Genomic DNA, 17,915 nt, shown 5'->3' with positions numbered 1-17,915 from the left:
ATCCCGTTCCCACACACCTAACATTAGCCCTTGGGTGTCTCTCTATTATAATCTCATTTCACCCTTCCTTTCTTTTGGAGTTTAAAAATGTAACATATTTTGTGCAGGCAAAGAATGTCAATAAATAATATTTGATGTTAGCAACATCCGTAATCTGCTGCTGCCGGAGGGGTTGAGCTGGGGCCAGTGAGGGGCTCCTCTGAGCTCCTGGGCCCTTTGCCAGTGCCTCACCTGGTCCACTGCTGGACTCAGGCCTGGGCCTGTCAATTTGGAAGGCTTTAAAAGGGGGTGAGACAAATCCGTGGAGGAGAAGGCAATCAATGGCTACTATCCATGACGGCTATGTTCTCTCTCCTGTATCGGAGGTGCTGTATCATGTTTGGTGGTGCTTAGTTTTGCCTGTGGCTAATCAGTTACATCCCACAGATTTGGAGCATTTTCACAAATAACGTTGCCTTTTAGTGCCGCACGCACCACTTGTCAGTGTCGTTGCCGCATGATAGAACATGGAAGCAAATGAACGCTTGTGAACACAGTCGCTCGCATGGAGGGGAAGTCACCCTGTGGGTCACCCCATGACTCCTCTCGTGCTCTGACTGCTATATGCGCGGTGCACTATCTGCAATATTAATTGGTGTGCGTGTGTAGGCAGGCTGGGGAGCGAGGTGAAGAGTTGTTTGCTGCTCCTTGTCAATGAAGCAGGCAATTGTCGTGGTCTCTAGCGAGGACTTTCTGTTCCTCTTCAAAAGGACGAAATCACTTGACCTTACGACGCTCAACTTGGAGGTGGTAGAGGAGGTGGGGAATGAGATTCCAATTACGGCTGCCCCTTGGGGTCTCTAGGGTGGCAAGAACTTTCAGCTCTTTTTTTTCCAGCTGCCATAACTTAGCAACATCAAAGGCGCTTTGATTAGGCTCTTCCAGCAGCAGGAACAAGATCTATGGGGAATCTCTGGGGCCAGGCGTGGTCCAAAGGCCTTGGGTTTGATGGTTTGCTCCCCCTTCCCATGACAAATGCTGTATATCTCTAGCTCTTGGCGTGCCCATGTCGTTTTTCTCTTTCAACACCCCCCTCCCTCAAAAAGAGAAACTGCCTTGATCATGAGAGGCAGGAAACAAGAGTTGAGGTGGTAGCCAACTAAATCCTACTCAGAGAAGACCCACTGAAATTAATAGACCTAAGTTAGTCATGTTGATTAATTTCAGTGGGTTGCATTCAGCTAAGTTCTGCTCAGAGCAGACCCATTGAAATGAATGAATCTCCAATAGTCACATCCACTCTGAGTAGGAGTAACATTGAGTACCACTCAAAGAGGTTGTATCCAATGGGAGTCCAACTCAGAGTAGAAATGGATCAGCATGACTAACTTGGGTCCATTAATATGAGTGGGCCTACTTTGAGTAGGATTTAATTGGCTATCACTCAATGGTGGGTCTACTGAGTATTGTTAGTATTATTTATTGATCTCCTTCCAACCGCATGTCTTAGGATACAATGAGTGGGACTAACATTGGATGCAACCATCAGTCCCTTCACCCCAGGGTTGTTTATTAAATATATGTTGATTTAACATGAAGATAGCCGTGCAGATGTTTTGGACTCTCAACTCTCCTCAGCTCCCAGCCAGCGGTCAAAGCTGTTGTGAGCTGGTCTTAACAAGGGCCACATTCACACCATAATGTTTCCAGCAGTATCATACCACTTTTAAACAGCCATGGCTTCCCCCAAAGAATCCTGGGAACTGTAGTCTGTTCAGGGTGCGGAGAGTTGTTCGGAGACCCCAGTTCCCCTCACAGGGCAACAATTCCCAGAGTTCCCTGGTAAGAGGGATCAATTGTTAAACCACTCTGGGAATTGTAGCTCTGTTAGGGGAACCAGGATCTCCGAACAACTCTATGCACCCTGAACAGACTACAGTTCCCAGGATTCTTTGGGGGAAGCCATGGCTGTTTTTGAAAGTGGTATGATTTTTTTTAAAATGATGAAGGGTGGGATGTAAATGTTTAATAAATAAATGGAATCTGTGCCTGGAGAAAAACTGAATTGGAGAGACTCAGCAAAATTACTTGCTACTCAGGGGAGCCTGTTCTCTGTGTCTCTGCATGAGTCAATGCTCTAGATTTGTTCCAGATCAGTGACTCATGCAGGGAGTGGCAAAGGGTGGCTTTTTACTCTGACACAATTTGAGAGTAAGCCTCTTAAAAGTGTTAAACCTGTGTGAATGTAGTTGATTCTTCAGGTTTAAGTTGGGATGTCTATGTGTGTGTGGGGAGGCACTTCAGGTGCTCTAGGGCAGTATGGCGTCTAAATTTCCAGGCATTGGGCTGTTGGGGACCTGGATATGCTGCAACTGCGTTTAAGAAGAGAGTCTTCCTTGATGGAGACGCTCAGCATGGGAGAAATTGCGGGGCCGGCGACTCTGGAGCCGGAAAGGCCTCTTGCTGTTATTTGAGTTAGGTGGCATAGCTGGTTTGTGGCTGGGAACAGGCAGCGGGAGCAGATGTTTGCACAGCGCGGAGTGTGCCCAGCTAATGAAAGTGCCAAGAGAGAGAGAAAAACAAGGCAGGGTGTGCGACATGCGGTAGGCCCCTGTTAACTTGTAAATCTGAGATGCTGATGCCGACAGCATCATCGGAGGATGACTGATAGGGCATGTCGTGCGGAGGCTGCTGGACCCATTCCTTGGGATGCAAGACGAGCATCAGCCCATTGGCAAAATGGCCTCTTTTACATGTACAGCTGAGGGCTACTGTGATTAAAGCACTCACCCGGGAGCCGCTGATTAAATGGCGAGACTTCAGAGTAAAAAAACACAACACAGCTGAAGGCCAAGTCCTTGTTCATCGTGTCAGCAGAGCCTCTTAACTGAACATTAGCAATACAGCTGCCTTTCACGAAGGCCTGTCTACCTTGGTATTGCCTACACTGACTGGCAGCAGCTCTCCACGGTTTCAGGTAGGGCGTCTCTCCCAGCCTTACCTGGAGATGCCAGGGATAGGACCTGGGCCCATCTGCATGCAAAGCAGGTGCTCTGCTGCTGAGCCCTTAAAAATGTCTGTCGAGTCACCAAGAAGAGTGACCCGGAGCTGCGTTATGCTGAATCAGACCCGTGGTCCATCTAGCCAGAATGCCTACTAGTTCTCAGGGAAATGTTAATCATGTCACCTTCCCACACAAACGTGTGTCTGTCGTTCGTAGCAGGGCTCCTGCTGGGAGGAAGGGCGATATCAATCAATCGATCAATAAAAGGAAAAAAGAGCCAACGTCAGCAAAACTTCCCTGTCCAGTCACTTGGAGGCCATTTTTCCTCACCACAGGCGATCAAGACTGACTGTTTAGAAGCCTGGGCTATTTACAGTGCCCCTGCTTTTATATATGCATATGCACACACAAAGCATCCAGGGATGAAAAACTCTTGGTCAACCCCTGGTCTCTCTATTCAATAGGCAATGTGTATCTATTCTTTGAGGTCAGTACAACATCTCTTACCCTATATGCTTTCTCCATTTTAGAGGCTCGAAAGATGCATGGGCACTGTGACGTCTCTGACCGGCGGGGTCTCAGAGAGGGAAGCCAATGACGCCCTGAATGCTCATGTAAGTATCTCCCACTTGGGTCTAAGAAAAGCCTTGTCCCTCCGCTGCCTCACAGTTGGCGAACCCCTGAATAGGCAATTTGTATACTGCTTAATCCATAAAAATAACTGTAAGCATTGTGCAGAAGAGTGAAGCAACTGTGACACATGTCATAAAAACACATGGTGACACCACAATGCAAATAATATATCCGTAATGCGAGTTACTAATAAATAAATAAACGCCAATACAAACTCCTTCATACTTCCCCGCTCAGACCTCCCAGCTCTCACCCGGGACTGCACCCATCCACCCTGGCTCTCACCCAGGGCCCAAACACACACAAATCACAAGAGTCCCCCGAGAAAGAGAGTTCCCAGGGAATCCCAAGGGTGGCATTTGGGACACTTTTTGTAGGCCTGCGAACCACCTTGGATGTAGAATCTTTCACATCTCCTGTGAACGTGCTGCGTTCTTTGTTGAGTGCTCAGAATGGACCCTGGGATTGCTGTAGCTGACCTGCGGCTCGGCTCTCCCTCTCCTCTTCCAGGTTCTGCCACGCAACGCCCACCTGTCCCAACACCTGACATCGTATGTGTTGTCAAATGTGGGCCAGGTAAAGGGGGGGGCTGGGCCCAAAGGGTGTGTGCCTGCAACCCCCTTTGAGCTCAGCCCTCCTCTTTACTTGCCCCACCCGTGATGTCATACTTTATAGGCCCGAATATGAGCCCCCCCCGAATATAGGCCGCTCCCCTGAAACAAGATATTTTAAATCACGACTCTACCTACTGTGGTGCGATTATAGGCCATACTCAGGTCTTATGCAAGCCAGACTTGGGATTCCCAGCAAACTGACACTCAGAGGCATACCTATGACAGTAGCCATTGTGGCTAGTAGCCATTGATAGCCTTCTCCGCAGGGGGCAATTGCCATCCTTTCTCTTGAGCTTGCCAGGAGCCCCACCTAAATCAGATTTATACTTCTCTTGTGTGTGTTTTGATGGTATCAGGGAGGATATCTAGCAGCTCCAGGAAGATTTTTTTTGGGGGGCGAGGGAGTGTCTTTATCTTAAGTCGGCTTTGTATTTTTCTCTCACAGCAACTTGAGAGCTTACCATAAGCTCACAGAGGTCTGCTCTCTTTCCCTCCACCTGTCTCCTTAGATCACCCTTTGGAACATGCTCTTGGTGGAAATAAGGATGGCGCCAACAATTTGCCCGTTTAGGTGCCTTTTTGTAAAACTCAGCCAGGTTTTTTTTTACAGGTGGCATTGTTGGATCTCGTACCTGTTGGTTTTACAGAGGGATGTTATGTGGTCTTACTGTTTCAAGATTGCGTTTTATTTTTCCCTTAGTTTTGTACGCCACCGTGATGTTTTCAGTTTATAACTTCTGTAAATAAAAGTGCGTGCTGCCAGGCATCCTTAATTTATGTCAGCTTGGAAGGACTCTGAAAATTTTTTTAAAAAATGTTCTGGCTGCATACATCCCATACATTTAAAGCACATTTAAAGCACGTTTCTCCATGATAGAATCCTGAGACTGAAGTTGACCTCTAACAGAGCTATAAATCCCAGCACCCTTAAGAAATCAGTTCCCAGAATTCTTTTTGGGGTGTGTGTGAGAAATGTGCTTTAAATTTATGGTGTGTATGTGGCTCCAGTGTCACTGTTGTGGAGGGATCTGTTTGGGATCGCTACTGATTCCTTCCTCCCCCCCCCGCCATCCTCTGAACTGTGGCTTGCTCTTGGATCACCTTCTGTTCTTGTTCCCTTAGGTATGCAAAGGAGCCCCCCAGCACGAGGAGGTATGCCTGGGCCTCTTCACCCTGATCCTCACAGAACCCCCTCAAGCGCAGAAGGTAAGAGTCCCCCATTTGTCACTCTGAAATATTTATTTTCGGCACATTTTCCCAATGTGGCATCTGGTTGGCCACTTTGAGAAGAGGATGCTGGATTAGGCGGGCCGCTGTCCTGATCCAGCAGAGTCATCTTATGTTGTTAACGGTGCTGGAAACCAGCTCAGATAGCTTTTAAACAGACAAAATCATGGAGGCAAGTGGTCTGGCTTAAAGCTCTTAGCCACAACAGCTGTCTAGAACCTCCAGCTTCAGACACCGTCTACCTCAGCACCAGTTGTGGGGAACTGCAAGTGGGGAAAGCCCCGGAGTGCTCGGGTCCTGCTTGTGGGCTCCCCAGAAGAGGCCTCCAGTTGGCCGCTGGGAGAACAGAGGGGGGTGGATTAGATGGACCCCCTTTGGCCTGATTCGGCAGGCCGTAGCCCAGTGGCAGAGTGTCCCCAGCCATTCAACAGGCTTTTTGTGCCGGCCTTTGGCTAAGTAGATCACCAGGCTGACTGAGAACCCCCAGGGCGTCATCTTCTTCTGTTCTTGGGCAGCATTGCTCTGAGCCTCTGAGGCTGAGACAGTGAGGAGCACAGCGCTCATTTTGTTGCTGCTGCTGCTGCTCTTAATGCGGATTGGCTGCAAAGCAGCCGCCCTCTTCCAAAGCCTCTGAAAGAATGCTGCCTGCAGGAGTTGGCAAGTCTTCTCTCCCCCCTCCAACCCCTCCCCGGCCCTCCTGCAGCCCCGAGTGCAGAAAATTAGCTGTATGCTGAGCCCGTCCAGCTGTGTGCGGGAGACTCTTGGCCGCGTTGGGCCATCGGAGTGACAGCTAGCTGATGCATGAGTGCGAGGCTGCCTCCTCCTCCTCCGCTCGGCTAGCTTTTGCTTTTAATTAAAGTTCCCTTCCCAAACTCTGGAGCTGTGTGTGTGTGTGTGTGGGCTTTTTCCTCCTCCAGCCGCTCTTCCCTTCTCCCCTTCTCCTCCCCCCGTGCTCTCCAGCTTTTTGTCTTGTGCCCAGAGTTAAAAGCCGCCTGCCATCTCCCTGCTGCTACGCCTGTCTCTGGAGCCTTCCTCTTTCAGGGTGGGTGTAGGCCGTTTGACGCTGATTTATTCATTGACATGACACATTTTCATCAGGGCCGCTTTCTCTTCCTGTTAATGAAATGGGTTGTGTTTAGTAGAACCTTCTTGGATGCGTGTCAAGGCAGGGGTTGTAAAAAAGGGGGGGGAAGGGTTGCTGATGGGAATAACAAAGCCAACTGAATCGTCTGGTGGGGGTTATAGTCCGAAGCACCTGGAGAGTACCAGGGCGGGGAAGGCTGCCCCACTGCAACTGCAGTCAGTGAGTCAACTCTGAGCGGGACTGATGTGGATACCGCCCCTTTGACTGTTGTGTGAGGGTTGGGTGGGGAGTGGAATGGAGTAGCCTGAAAAGGGTGTGGCTGCTGGCTGGCTGGCTAGAACTCTGCGCCCCATGCTGCAGCTCTTTGTTGCAGGTGCCACTTGTATAAAGCTGTTGTATAAAATGGACTGCCTTCAAGTCGATCCCGACTTTTGGTGACCCTACGAACAGGGTTTTCATGGTCAGCGGTATTCAGAGGGGGTTTACCATTGCGGCTGAGAGGCAGTGACTGGCCCAAGGTCACCCAGCGAGCTTCGTGGCTGTGTGGGGATTTGAACCCTGGTCTCCCAGGTCGACCCTCCTGGGTCGGAACGAAATGGAGCAGCCTGGGAATGGGCATGGCTGGCTGGAATCCTGAACAGGAGCACCCTCCATGCCGCAACATTTTGTGGCAGGGGGTCATAATTTGAGCCAGGATTCAGCTGCAAGATGCGGTTGCCTTTGTTGAACCTTTTAAACCTTTTGCTTAGAATAAACACCCCCAGAATGGACATCTCGTATAAACCTTGCCGATGCCAACAAAAAGCCTTGTGTTCTCGGCGCTGGCGTCCAAGCCCCCTGTGGACACACAGAAGTGTTAGTAAAGAAGAGTGTCTCCAAGCATGGACAGAGTCCTTTTCCTGGCCCTGCAGAAACCAAACACATTTGCAGCGCCATCGCCACTTTCCCCCCGCACATGCAGGCTCCTGTCTTTTGCACCTCCCGCTGCCCTGTTTCTCCCACTTCAAGCACCTTCCGCCATCCGTCCTGCGGCTTGAGAGCTGCTTGAGGGGCTGAAGTGCCATGGCCTCAATTTTGCCACGCAGCAACCAGCTTTCTGTTTGTGTTTCTTTGCCCTCCTCTTTGCTAACCGAGCCTGCCTTTCAACATTTGGAAAACGCCAAAAGGCTGAGCAAAGCCTCTTCCAGTTCTGAGCGTGGCTCTTCCCCCCCCTTTCTAATCGGGTCTCTTGAGCGTTGCGTGAAAACGATGCCGCAGCCTTGCGAGTTCACGCCAAAGGGCGCCTTCACGGCCTCGTTAACCTCTCCATGGGAGAACTGGAGAGCAGATCCCTCCTTGCCTGGGTGGCATGACATTTAGCGGCACAAATTAACGTGAATGCAGCAATAGGTTGGCAAACGATTTCCTGGTCTCTCTCCTCCTTGCCGGGGCATATGAGGGAGCAGGCAAGAGGTGTCACCTCCTGCCCACCCCTTCTGGCTTTGCAGGCAGTATTCCTCTGCGTACCAGCTGCCGGGAGTCCCAAGTGGGGGGAATTGCTCTCTGGTCCTGCTTGCGGGCTTCCCAGAGGCCACTGTGAGAACAGGATCATTGGCTGTGTTCTACCTCCACTGTCGGAGGCAGTATGCCGGTTGCTGGGATGGTGAGTGGGGTGAGCGCTGTTGCACATAGGTCCTTCCCGAGAGCTTCTCAGAGGCCTCTGGCTGGATATTGTGAGGACAGGTACTGCCTTCAAGTCGATTCCAACTTATGGCGACCCTAGGAATAAGGTTTTCATGGTAAGCGGTATTCAGAGGGGGTTTACCAAGCCTTCCTCTGCTGCTGAGGGGCAGTGACTGGCCCAAGGTCACCCAGTGAGCTTCATGGCTGTGCGGGGATTTGAACCCTGGTCTCCCAGGTCGTAGTCCAACACGCTAACCACTACACCACACTGGCTTTCCTTAGCGTGAATGGAAAATGGAAATGGACTGCCTTCAAGTCGATTCTGACTTATGGCAACCCCATGAATAGGGTTTTCATGGTAAGTGGTATTCAGAGGAGGTTTACCAAGACTTCCTTTGAGGCTGAGAGGCAGTGACTGGCCCAAGGTCACCCAGTGAGCTTTGCAGCTGTGTGGGGATTCGAACCCTGGTCTCCCAGGATGCTGGACTAGATGGACCTTCGCCCTGATGGCAGGCAGGGCTCTGAAAGGGCCCTAGCTCAGCAGTAGAGCACCCTCAAGGCTATTAAACAAGCTACACTCCCACAAGGTTCTTGCGCCACCCTTTGGCTAAACAAAACCTCTGGTGGATCGAGAACCGGGGTGTTCTCTTGGAGCGGCCTCCCATCCAGCAGCCTTTGCAGGCGAGCAAAGTTTGGGAAGCACGGGGAATGCATTCTCCATCTGCGCACATTTTTTACATTTTGGAAAAGCCGAGCCCCAGCTGATTTATGACATTTCCGAGTCAATTGGCCGTGCTCTTGTGTATTCTGCATGATGCAGAACCTGGAATTATTTTCATATGTCAGTTTCTTGAGCGTGTAATGCTGAATAGGAGCAGGCCCTCATTTTGCTGCTTTTCATTTGGGTGCCAGTGGGGAGCAGCTCCTCTCAACGCTCCTCCTCCTCCTCCTCCTCCTCAAAAAAAAAGCAACGAGTGCTGGCTGTTCCTGATATACAAGGTTTCACTGTCTCCTGCCGTTAAAGGGAGGCTGGGTCACCTGTGGCCTGCAGTGACGTTGCTGGACTACAACTCCCATCGTCCCTGACCATTGGCCATGTGGTGCTATTGACACCAGGCAAATGCCTCCTCTGTCCTCTTTCTGGCACACACGTAAACTGTTTTAGTTTAGGCAAGCCTATCCAGACACACGGATGCTGATTTTTTGAATCCCTTTTCAGTCTATTGTGTCTTTTTATCTTTCTTTTTTTTTTTTTTTTTAAAAAAAGTGTTTTACTTGCTTGTTCTTCTCGATTTGACTGTTTTCAGTTTTTTTCTTTTTTTGTAGAACACTTAGGGGTTTCTCACAATCGAGCGGTATAATAAATTTTGTTAAATAAATAAATAAATGGTTGCCGGCTGCGGAGGCTGATGGGAGTTGGGAGCCCCACAGCGTCAGGGATGATGGGAGTTGAACTCCAGTAACATCCAGAGCAGTCGCCTTGAATATTTCTAGACCTGAGACCCATATTTAACCCAAACATGCATTTCTTTGCTGCGGGAGAGGGGAAGCCCATGTCTTTATTTTTTTTACCATACGTTCTCTTGCGCTCTTGCTGCAGAGAAGACCTACGGTCCAAAATACATGTGATAATAAATCAGTGAGCCGCCGTCCCAAATGAATGTGGACTTGTGGGCCACCATACCAAAAAGGGTGGGGACCAATGATCTCCAGGACTGCAGGTTGTCTGTGCCTGATAGATAGCGTCATTGTTGCGGAACTACAACTCCCATCATATCCCTGTCCATTGGCTGTGCTTGCTGGGGCTGATGGGAGCTGTAGTCCAGCAACATCTGGAGGGCCAAAGGATTCCTGCACTTGCACTAAAACTGCAAAGAGCGATTGCATATGTATATATTATTATATGCATAACATTTTACGCATATTCACTCCAGGTTATTCACATAAACAGGTGTGTATATTACAGCATTTATAACTGTATAAAGATACGTGTGTATCAATATAATTATACTGGAGAAATATAGTACAGCATAAGGCTTGACTCTTTCATACCTAATATTTTTGGGTGTGTATAATTTTGCATATAACTAGTCCTTTTTTAAAAAAAACCCAACAATGCACAAGCAACACACACCTAGGTGGGCGCCCAATACAGGAGGCAGTCTGATGCCAGCAAAGCCTGATCTGGTCAGATCTTCCAAACTCGATGTAAAACGGATTACTCGAGAGCTCAAGAGCTTAGATTTCCAAGCAGAGTTGGTGTCTCATAGGATTCCTGGCCAGAGCTGGAAGTTTTTTTTAAAAAAAATATTGTATTTGAAGCGTGGGTGGGGAACCCTTTCCGGCCCAAGGGCCGAATTCTCGACAACTTTCCGAGGGCCGCGTGCCAGTGTGGGCGGAGCCAGAGGCAAAAGTGGGCAGAGCTACAAATGCAAGTTTACCTTTGCCTAGTAGTGTAGCTTTAACACACACACACCCCTCTATCCTCCATCCAGACGAACAAGCGTTGAAGGAGACTTTTCAGCCAGGCAAAACCACTCTGGGTTTCCATAACAGAAAGGGGCATGTAGCTTGGCGAGATTTCCGAGGCCGGACAGAGAAGCCTGGAGGGCCACATTCAGCCCATGGGCCTGAGTTTCCCCGCTCCTCTTTAAAAAAATGTTTGCATGCCGTTTTTCATCCTGAGATCCTTGGGCAGTTTCCTTCTCAAGGGATTTTCTGTCATTGCACTCCGGTCAGCTGACACTTCCTCTCCCCCAATCTCTCTCCCACCGAACCTCTCCCACCCACCCCCATGTACTCTCCGCTGCCACAGTGTTACCGGGACCTGGCGCTAGTGAGTCGAGACGGGATGAACGTCGTGTTGAACAAGATGAACCAGATTCTGATGGAGAGGTACCTGAAGCTGCAGGATACCTCTCGCACACAGGTGGGAAGCCCCTCTCTCTCTCCTTCCTCTGTGTTCGTCCCTGCTTAAGAAAAAGCATGAGATGAGATCAGCCTGGCGGTGATCTTGAGCCACAGCGTGGCGCTGCGCACGGGCGTCTCCACAGGGTTTGGAATCCCAGTTTCTGCAATCGGATCAAGCCCTGTCAGTGGGCAAGGTGGACATTGTGGCGTGCACAGTGCGATATGCAGTTAGGCATACTTTCTTCCCTCCCCACTAGATTGAAATTTTACGCGTGGAAAAGGTGTGTTGGGGCTAACGAGGAAGTGCAGGATGAGTGGGAATGAGACTGTAAGGTTGGGTGGGACGAGAAACCAAAAGCTGTGGTAGGTGGCCTTGGCAGCTGCTCATAGGAAACAAAACTTCCTTGTTACAGGAATCCCCACATAGACAAAGATTCTTTCTGTGCGTTCTAGGTTCTCCTCAGAGCAGACCCATTGAAAGTGATGGATCTAGGTTAGTCAAGTCTGCCGTTTCCAATGCGTCTTCTCTGAGTAGGCCTAACATTGGATTGCCACCCTGTGTTTATAACAGTAATGGCCAATGCCATGTTTAGTTTCCTCCCCGAACCATGAGGGCTAGAAACTTGTAGGATTTTGTTTATTGGGAGCACATACTCCTCAAGCAGCGACACTGTCGTGACCACACCAGTTCTTTGGCACGCACAAACGTAGGCCTCTTCCGTTGCGTGAAAACCGCAGCGCTGGCAAAACAGGCGTCGGGAAGGACATTGAAGTGGGCAGATCATTTGAATGACCTCTGAATTCATCCCCCTTTATGTTTTCCTCACTTTTCAGTTGGTTTGGCTGCTCCGAGAGATGGTGAGGAGCGGGATACTGGGCATCGATGGGATCTGCATGACCTTCATGAAGCAGATTGCAGGCAAGTGTGTTGGGGTGCAGCTTAGCCAGGGATAGCCCTCCACGTCCTCTTCGGCTCACGGGTTGAAAGCCTGGACTCTCCCTGAGTTACCTTGTGCCCAGCTTAGGACTGACCCTCCTGTCTGACGCTGGCTTGAGGGATGTGGGTCCCGAAACAGCACTTCAAACCTTTGGGCAACCTCCAAATGTTGCTGAGCTACAACTCCCATCATAGCCCCAGCCATTGACCCATGCTGGCTAGGGCTGATGGGAGTTGTAGTTCAGCAACGTCTGGAGGGCCGAAGGTTCCCTGCACCCGCTCTTCAGGGAGCTGGCATTACCCTCCTGGTCCTTGACCCCAGGCCACTGTTCATCATCCTTGGGTCCCCACATGTTGCTGGACTATAGCTCCCATCATCCTTGGTTATTGGCTAAGCTGGCTGGGGTTGATGGGAGTTGTAGTCCAACAATATGTGGGGACCCAAGGTGGAAGAGCAGTGCCCCAAACCATTGACCCATCTAGGCTGACGCGGCTGAATTCCCAAGCAGGGCCAAATATCCTGGCACCGTTAGCAAGACCATTTGTGTGAAAGGGTCATTGGTGGGTTTCAGGAGAAGGAGCAAAATTGTCCTTATTTTTTAAAAAAGTGAGGTGAGGTTACATTTTAAAGATGGGATGGCTGAAGAATTTTCCTTTTTTAAAAAAAACAAGGACAATTTTATTTATTTATTTATTTATTTATTTATTAAATTTATTAGTCTCCCATCTGGCTGGTTGTCCAGCCACTCTGGGCGACATACAAGATAAAAAACAATACATTAAAACGTTAAAATTTAAAACCATAACAGTAAAAACCTAACCCACCCCAAAAGCCTGCCTGAAGAGCCAGGTCTTCAAGGCCCGGCGGAAGCTCATCATAGAAGGGGCATGGCGGAGATCATTTGGGAGAGAGTTCCACAGGGTGGGGGCCACTATTGAGAAAGCCCTCTCTCTAGTCCTCACCAGTCTAGCTGTTTTAACCGGTGGGATCAAGAGAAGGTCTTCTGAGGCTGATCTTGTTGAGCGGCATCCCTGATGATTTTTTTTTGGTAGCACCTTAGCTGCCTTCAGCTGCCCATCAATGATTCCTCTGGAATTTGGGAATGATTCTTAGGGTGGTATTGCTGCTGGTGGTGGTGGGAGATGGCTGCCTCTACTGACTGCCAGTGCCTCTGTTTATGTTGTTATATTCATGGTCATGAAGCAATGTTCCCTCGCACCGGCCTGGTTTGCACACAACACAAATGCTAAACTATGGTTTTGTTAAATTAAGGAATGGCCTAGTCTTTGGTGTCAACCCAGCCAAGTGGCTTAACTATGGTTTATTGACAATGATTAAAGGCTGCTTGTTAATCAAGGTTTACAAACTTTCGTTAAAGCTTAGGCTTTAAGTTGGATTCCTGCATTGAGCAGGGGGTTGGACTTGATTGCCTTATAGGCCCCTTCCAACTCTACTATTCTAGGATTCTACGAACGTTAATGTGCAAACGTGGACCACCTCCTTAATTACGGTTAGGGAGCTATCACTGCCCAAAAGCTATAGAGCGACGAGTGAAGAGTGGCGAAAAATTCAAATAGCTCAAGGGTCAATTGCTCTTGCTGGTTCCTTTCACTATTCTGGGACATAATAAACCAAGATTTAAGTGATTGTAAGGATGTGAAAGACAGGGAAAAAACCAGGAAACCTTTAAAGAAAAGTTTTTCCCCTGTTTTTTCCAAAAAAAAGGTAAAAGGGGGAAAACTGTTGACTGCCTTAACTACTGTTGAGCGTTGACTGCGGTTTAGTGTTTTCTGTGAACTAAGCCAATATTACTCTTTGTGGCCGTTGGTGTTTACCTACAGTAACACAGGCATGATAAAAATGCATCGAATGTCATGTGGCGATGTGGTGCCTCGGGAGTGGGTTGCCAGCAGCTACTGGTTTAACTGAGTAAAGCTGCTTTAAACCGGAGCCAGGCAGGGCCGGGGGAAGGAGGGATGGGCTGATCATGGAAAGGCTTGCTATTTTCCAGCAATGCAACCAAGGGCCGAAATCAGTTTTTTAATTAGCAACATGGTGTACAGAAACAGTCTTGTGAAAGAGGGATTCCTTTATTCTGATAGTGTGATTACTCCCAATTTAAAGCATCCCTGGTGCGTTTGGGGTCCAATTTGAAAGAGAACAAACATCACATGGAAGCCTTATTCTGTAATTACTATTATTATTTTCAGAAACTTTTAAAAAAGGAAGAGTTGGTAACCGTTTAATGCAGGAACCTTGTGAAATGGTTTATGCGCTATCGCAGATAGAGAACATACGACCAATTTTAAAAATTGGCTTATCTGTAAACCATTTGTATACAATTGCTGGACGCTGTTTGCTTTTGAAAGGTTCTCTGTACAATTAGACTATTTCAGAAGATTTCTTTTCCACTTTACTTTAAAGTGTGTGTGTGTGGTGCTTATTGATATGGGTTCAGGCCTTTAAATATATATAGAATTATCCTTGCCGAGAACTCTGTTTGTGCATAGCAGGGGTCAGGAACCCATGGGGTCCTCTGGATGATGTTGCACTCCATCATCTTCAGCTGTCACGGCCAACAGTCAAGGATGATGGGATCTGCAGCCCAGCGACACCTGTTGAACTGCTGGCTTCCCATCCCTGGCAAATAGTGTGGCTGTTCCCCTGAACCCAAGCCCTGTACGGAGCCAGCCTTACCTGTGTGTTAGATCTGACATCTTTCCCCTTGCTTCAGTCTGTCCTGGTTGCGGAAATAATCAGTTGCCCTTTTCCCTCTGAGAAGCTCATTGTGGCTTCTGTCCTAGGACAGGTGCAGCTGACCCGTGACTCTACCATGATGTTGGACTCCCAGCTTGCATCATCCCCATCATTGGCCACGCTGGCTGCAGGGGCTGACGGGAGTTGGGGTCCAGTAACCTCCAGAAGGCCCACAGGTTGGCCACCCCTGCCTTCCGAGGACCTCCGCCCTGCCCCGCTTAGCTTCAGGAGCGGAACCCCATTGTGCACAATGAGGCCGCTGACCAGGAAATATCCAGGATGTCTCTTGGCCAAGCGGCTTTCCTCTCTCTGTCTTGTTCCTTCCCTACCAAATCAGGTATTGGCTCAACAGGGGTCTCTGAGAATTTTTGGCCTGCTCTCCATCGCACGGACTGACATGTTTGGAAGAGGGAATTTGCCGCAATAGAAACCTGACATTTCCTCTCCTCTGCAAGCACAGAGGCTGCCAGTTCTCTTTTTCCCCCCTGAAGGGGCAGGTTCTAGAAGTTATTTTTTGGGGTGGGGTGGGGGTTGGGAAGGGCAAAGCCAGAGTGAGCCCGAATACTGTCCCCCCTTCCCCCACCCTGCCAAGCATACGCCAACTTTAACGTATGGGGAGAGTTCTTTTTCAAAGCCACCTCTGGCTCCCCCCGCTCCCCCCCCTCCCAGGAGGCCCCTCTTTCTTGCCCCTTGATAGATTTTTTACGACGATTCCATTGTCACGACTGCATTGCAATGGCTTTTGAGGCCTTTCCTGTGCTCCCTTCTAAAGGACAGGCAACCAAGAGCTGCGTAGCATGACTTTTATAGAACTCTTTAAACTCTCTGGCAGTCTGGAAAAACAAGAGGAATTTGCCTTGCAAATCCCTCAGAGGGACTAGGAACTTGCAAGACTCAGGGCTCTTTTTGAACCACTCACAGCTGACAGCATGACTTCGGCTGCCTCCACGTCAGGGGCGGGGGAGACTCTGCGGCCCTTCAGAGCCCATTGGACTCCCATCACCCATGAGCATTAGGCTTGCCAACTGGGGCAGATGGGAGTTGGAGGCCAGCAACCTCTGGAGGGCCCCAGGTTGGGGCAGGCTGCACTTAGGCTTGTTAGAGGGGGTTTTTTTGCCTGTGTGTGCGTGTGTTATATATTGCAGTAGAGCGCATAAATAACTAGTCTGTTAAGACTGCTAGTTGAAAGGATAAAGAAACTTAAGACCTATTACTACGAAGAGGTTAAGTCATACCTGCCGAAGCAGCCATGCAGCTTCCGCTCAGGGAGCCATGACGGAGAACAAAAGACAGGAAGAGAAGGGAGGAAGGGAAGGAGCGAAGCCTGCAAAAGCAACAACCGCTTTAGAGGAGGAATCAGCAGAGGGAGGAATAGACTGCCTTTTCTGTCTATTGCCCCTCACTGGTTCAGGTCACTTGTTACATGCGCTGGTGCTTTACTCCCAACAAGGTTAAGAACCCCACAGCTGCTTGGTCTCTTCCTGGGTTATTAGGCCTCATTCCCCTTTTCTGAGAGCCAGGGTGGTGTAGTGGTTAAGGTGCTGGACTACGACCTGGGAGACCAGGGTTCGAATCCCCACACAGCCACGAAGCTCACTGGGTGACCTTGGGCCAGTCACTGCCTCTCAGCCTCGGAGGCAATGGTAAACCCTCTCTGAATACCCATTACCATGAAAACCCTATTCATAGGGTCGCCATAAATTGGGATTGACTTGAAGGCAGTCCATTTCCATTTCCCCCTTTTTCTAACCTCTGGTGAGATGCCCATTCAGTCAAATTGTGTGCAGGAAAGGTTGTCATTTCTAACCAGGCTGCTTTCGTCTGCTAGATCAGGCATAAACCCAAAGGCATGTGAACTCTCTGGTTCTGATCCTATTCTCTGTCTTCAGCCTCAGAGAGGACTAGCCCCATGATGAGGCTTGACGCTTACAACACCCCCCCTTTTCAATACAAAGCAACTTACCATGATACTGTTTCTACAATGATCAATGTATTAATCACCTTCCACACCATAGTCTCAAGGCGCTGTATAGTAAGAACGGCAAAAGAAAAGTTAAAACACACACAAAACAGCAGATATATTGGGGTTAGATAGTGATCAGTTTCCAGAAAGTGACCTTTTTGGTTCTAGCTACCCTTTTGAGCAAGGATGGATGGGACTAGGGGCTGGGTCTACTCAAGGTAGAGCCGCTGAAATTCACAAACCTCAGTAATGTCTATTTATTAACTTCAGTGGGTCTACTCTGATTAGGAGTAGCGTTGCATGCCACCCTATGGGTGTATGCGTGCACATGCAGAGGAAACATCAACAAAAAAAGTTTAATCGGCCACTCGCTTGCCTGCCTGACGGGTAGGAGGCAGTCTGGTACATCTCTTGGTGCCAGAGGGAACTGCACCCCATCAGCCTGTGAGCCGACTTCCCTTCCACACTCTCACACTGAGCGCTTGTGTCTTGCAGGCGGAGATGTGACGGCGAAGAACATCTGGTTGGCGGAGAATATTCTTGACATGCTCACTGAGCAGAGGTATGTTTGGTTAACCAGCCGCCACGGGGAGTTTTTGCGGGGCAGCCGGGGGTCACTGCCTGCTCACCATGGAACAAGATAGACAGAGCTTGCAGAGACTCGCTCAAAGGGGCCCATTCAGATGTGCGTGGTTGGTGGTTTTGTTCTTTATTTAAAGCAGCGGACTAGATCATGTATGATCTTATCCTGAGTGAACTCTGAAGTCCGTCTTCACCTTGTTGGTGGTTATTGGTCCTGGATTTTCCCCGTTACCGGATGCAGAATGTCCCGAAGCTGCTCTGCGCAGCCCGCGCGAGTCACGGGCAGTGGGAACTTTCTCCAGCCCAAGGGCCACCTCCCCTTGTGAGCAACCTTCCGGGGGCCGCATACCAGTGGCGGGCAGAGCCAGAGGCAATAGTGGGCAGAGCAATATATGCAAGTTTTACCTTTGTTTATAGGTTATACACACACTCGCTCACACCCCTCTGATCAAGCAACAGGCATGATCGGGAGTTCAAGGACACGTTCCAACCAGGAAAAACACTTGAGGGCCGTGTCGAGTAGGGACAGTGAAGGAGGGGAGAGTTGCTGCTGCGCTCAGGT

At 49.4% G+C, this 17,915-nt stretch overlaps 1 protein-coding gene across 1 annotated transcript in view; it reads left to right on the top strand.

The window, feature by feature from the left end:
• The window catches only part of INTS3 (integrator complex subunit 3), an 83,705-nt gene that overhangs the window by 7,224 nt on the left and 58,566 nt on the right, over positions 1–17,915 (top strand). The window contains exons 2-6 of the mRNA XM_061606183.1: positions 3,514–3,597; positions 5,353–5,436; positions 11,019–11,132; positions 11,948–12,032; positions 17,267–17,333. Of these exons, the coding sequence (XP_061462167.1) occupies positions 3,514–3,597; positions 5,353–5,436; positions 11,019–11,132; positions 11,948–12,032; positions 17,267–17,333 (434 nt within the window). The remainder of the gene's footprint in view (positions 1–3,513; positions 3,598–5,352; positions 5,437–11,018; positions 11,133–11,947; positions 12,033–17,266; positions 17,334–17,915) is intronic.

Source organism: Rhineura floridana, chromosome 22 (assembly GCF_030035675.1).
Source record: "Rhineura floridana isolate rRhiFlo1 chromosome 22, rRhiFlo1.hap2, whole genome shotgun sequence".
NCBI classification, from domain to species: Eukaryota; Metazoa; Chordata; class Lepidosauria; order Squamata; family Rhineuridae; genus Rhineura; species Rhineura floridana.
Note: the sequence above shows the minus strand (reverse complement) of the source record. Positions and strands in the feature narration are given on the sequence as shown.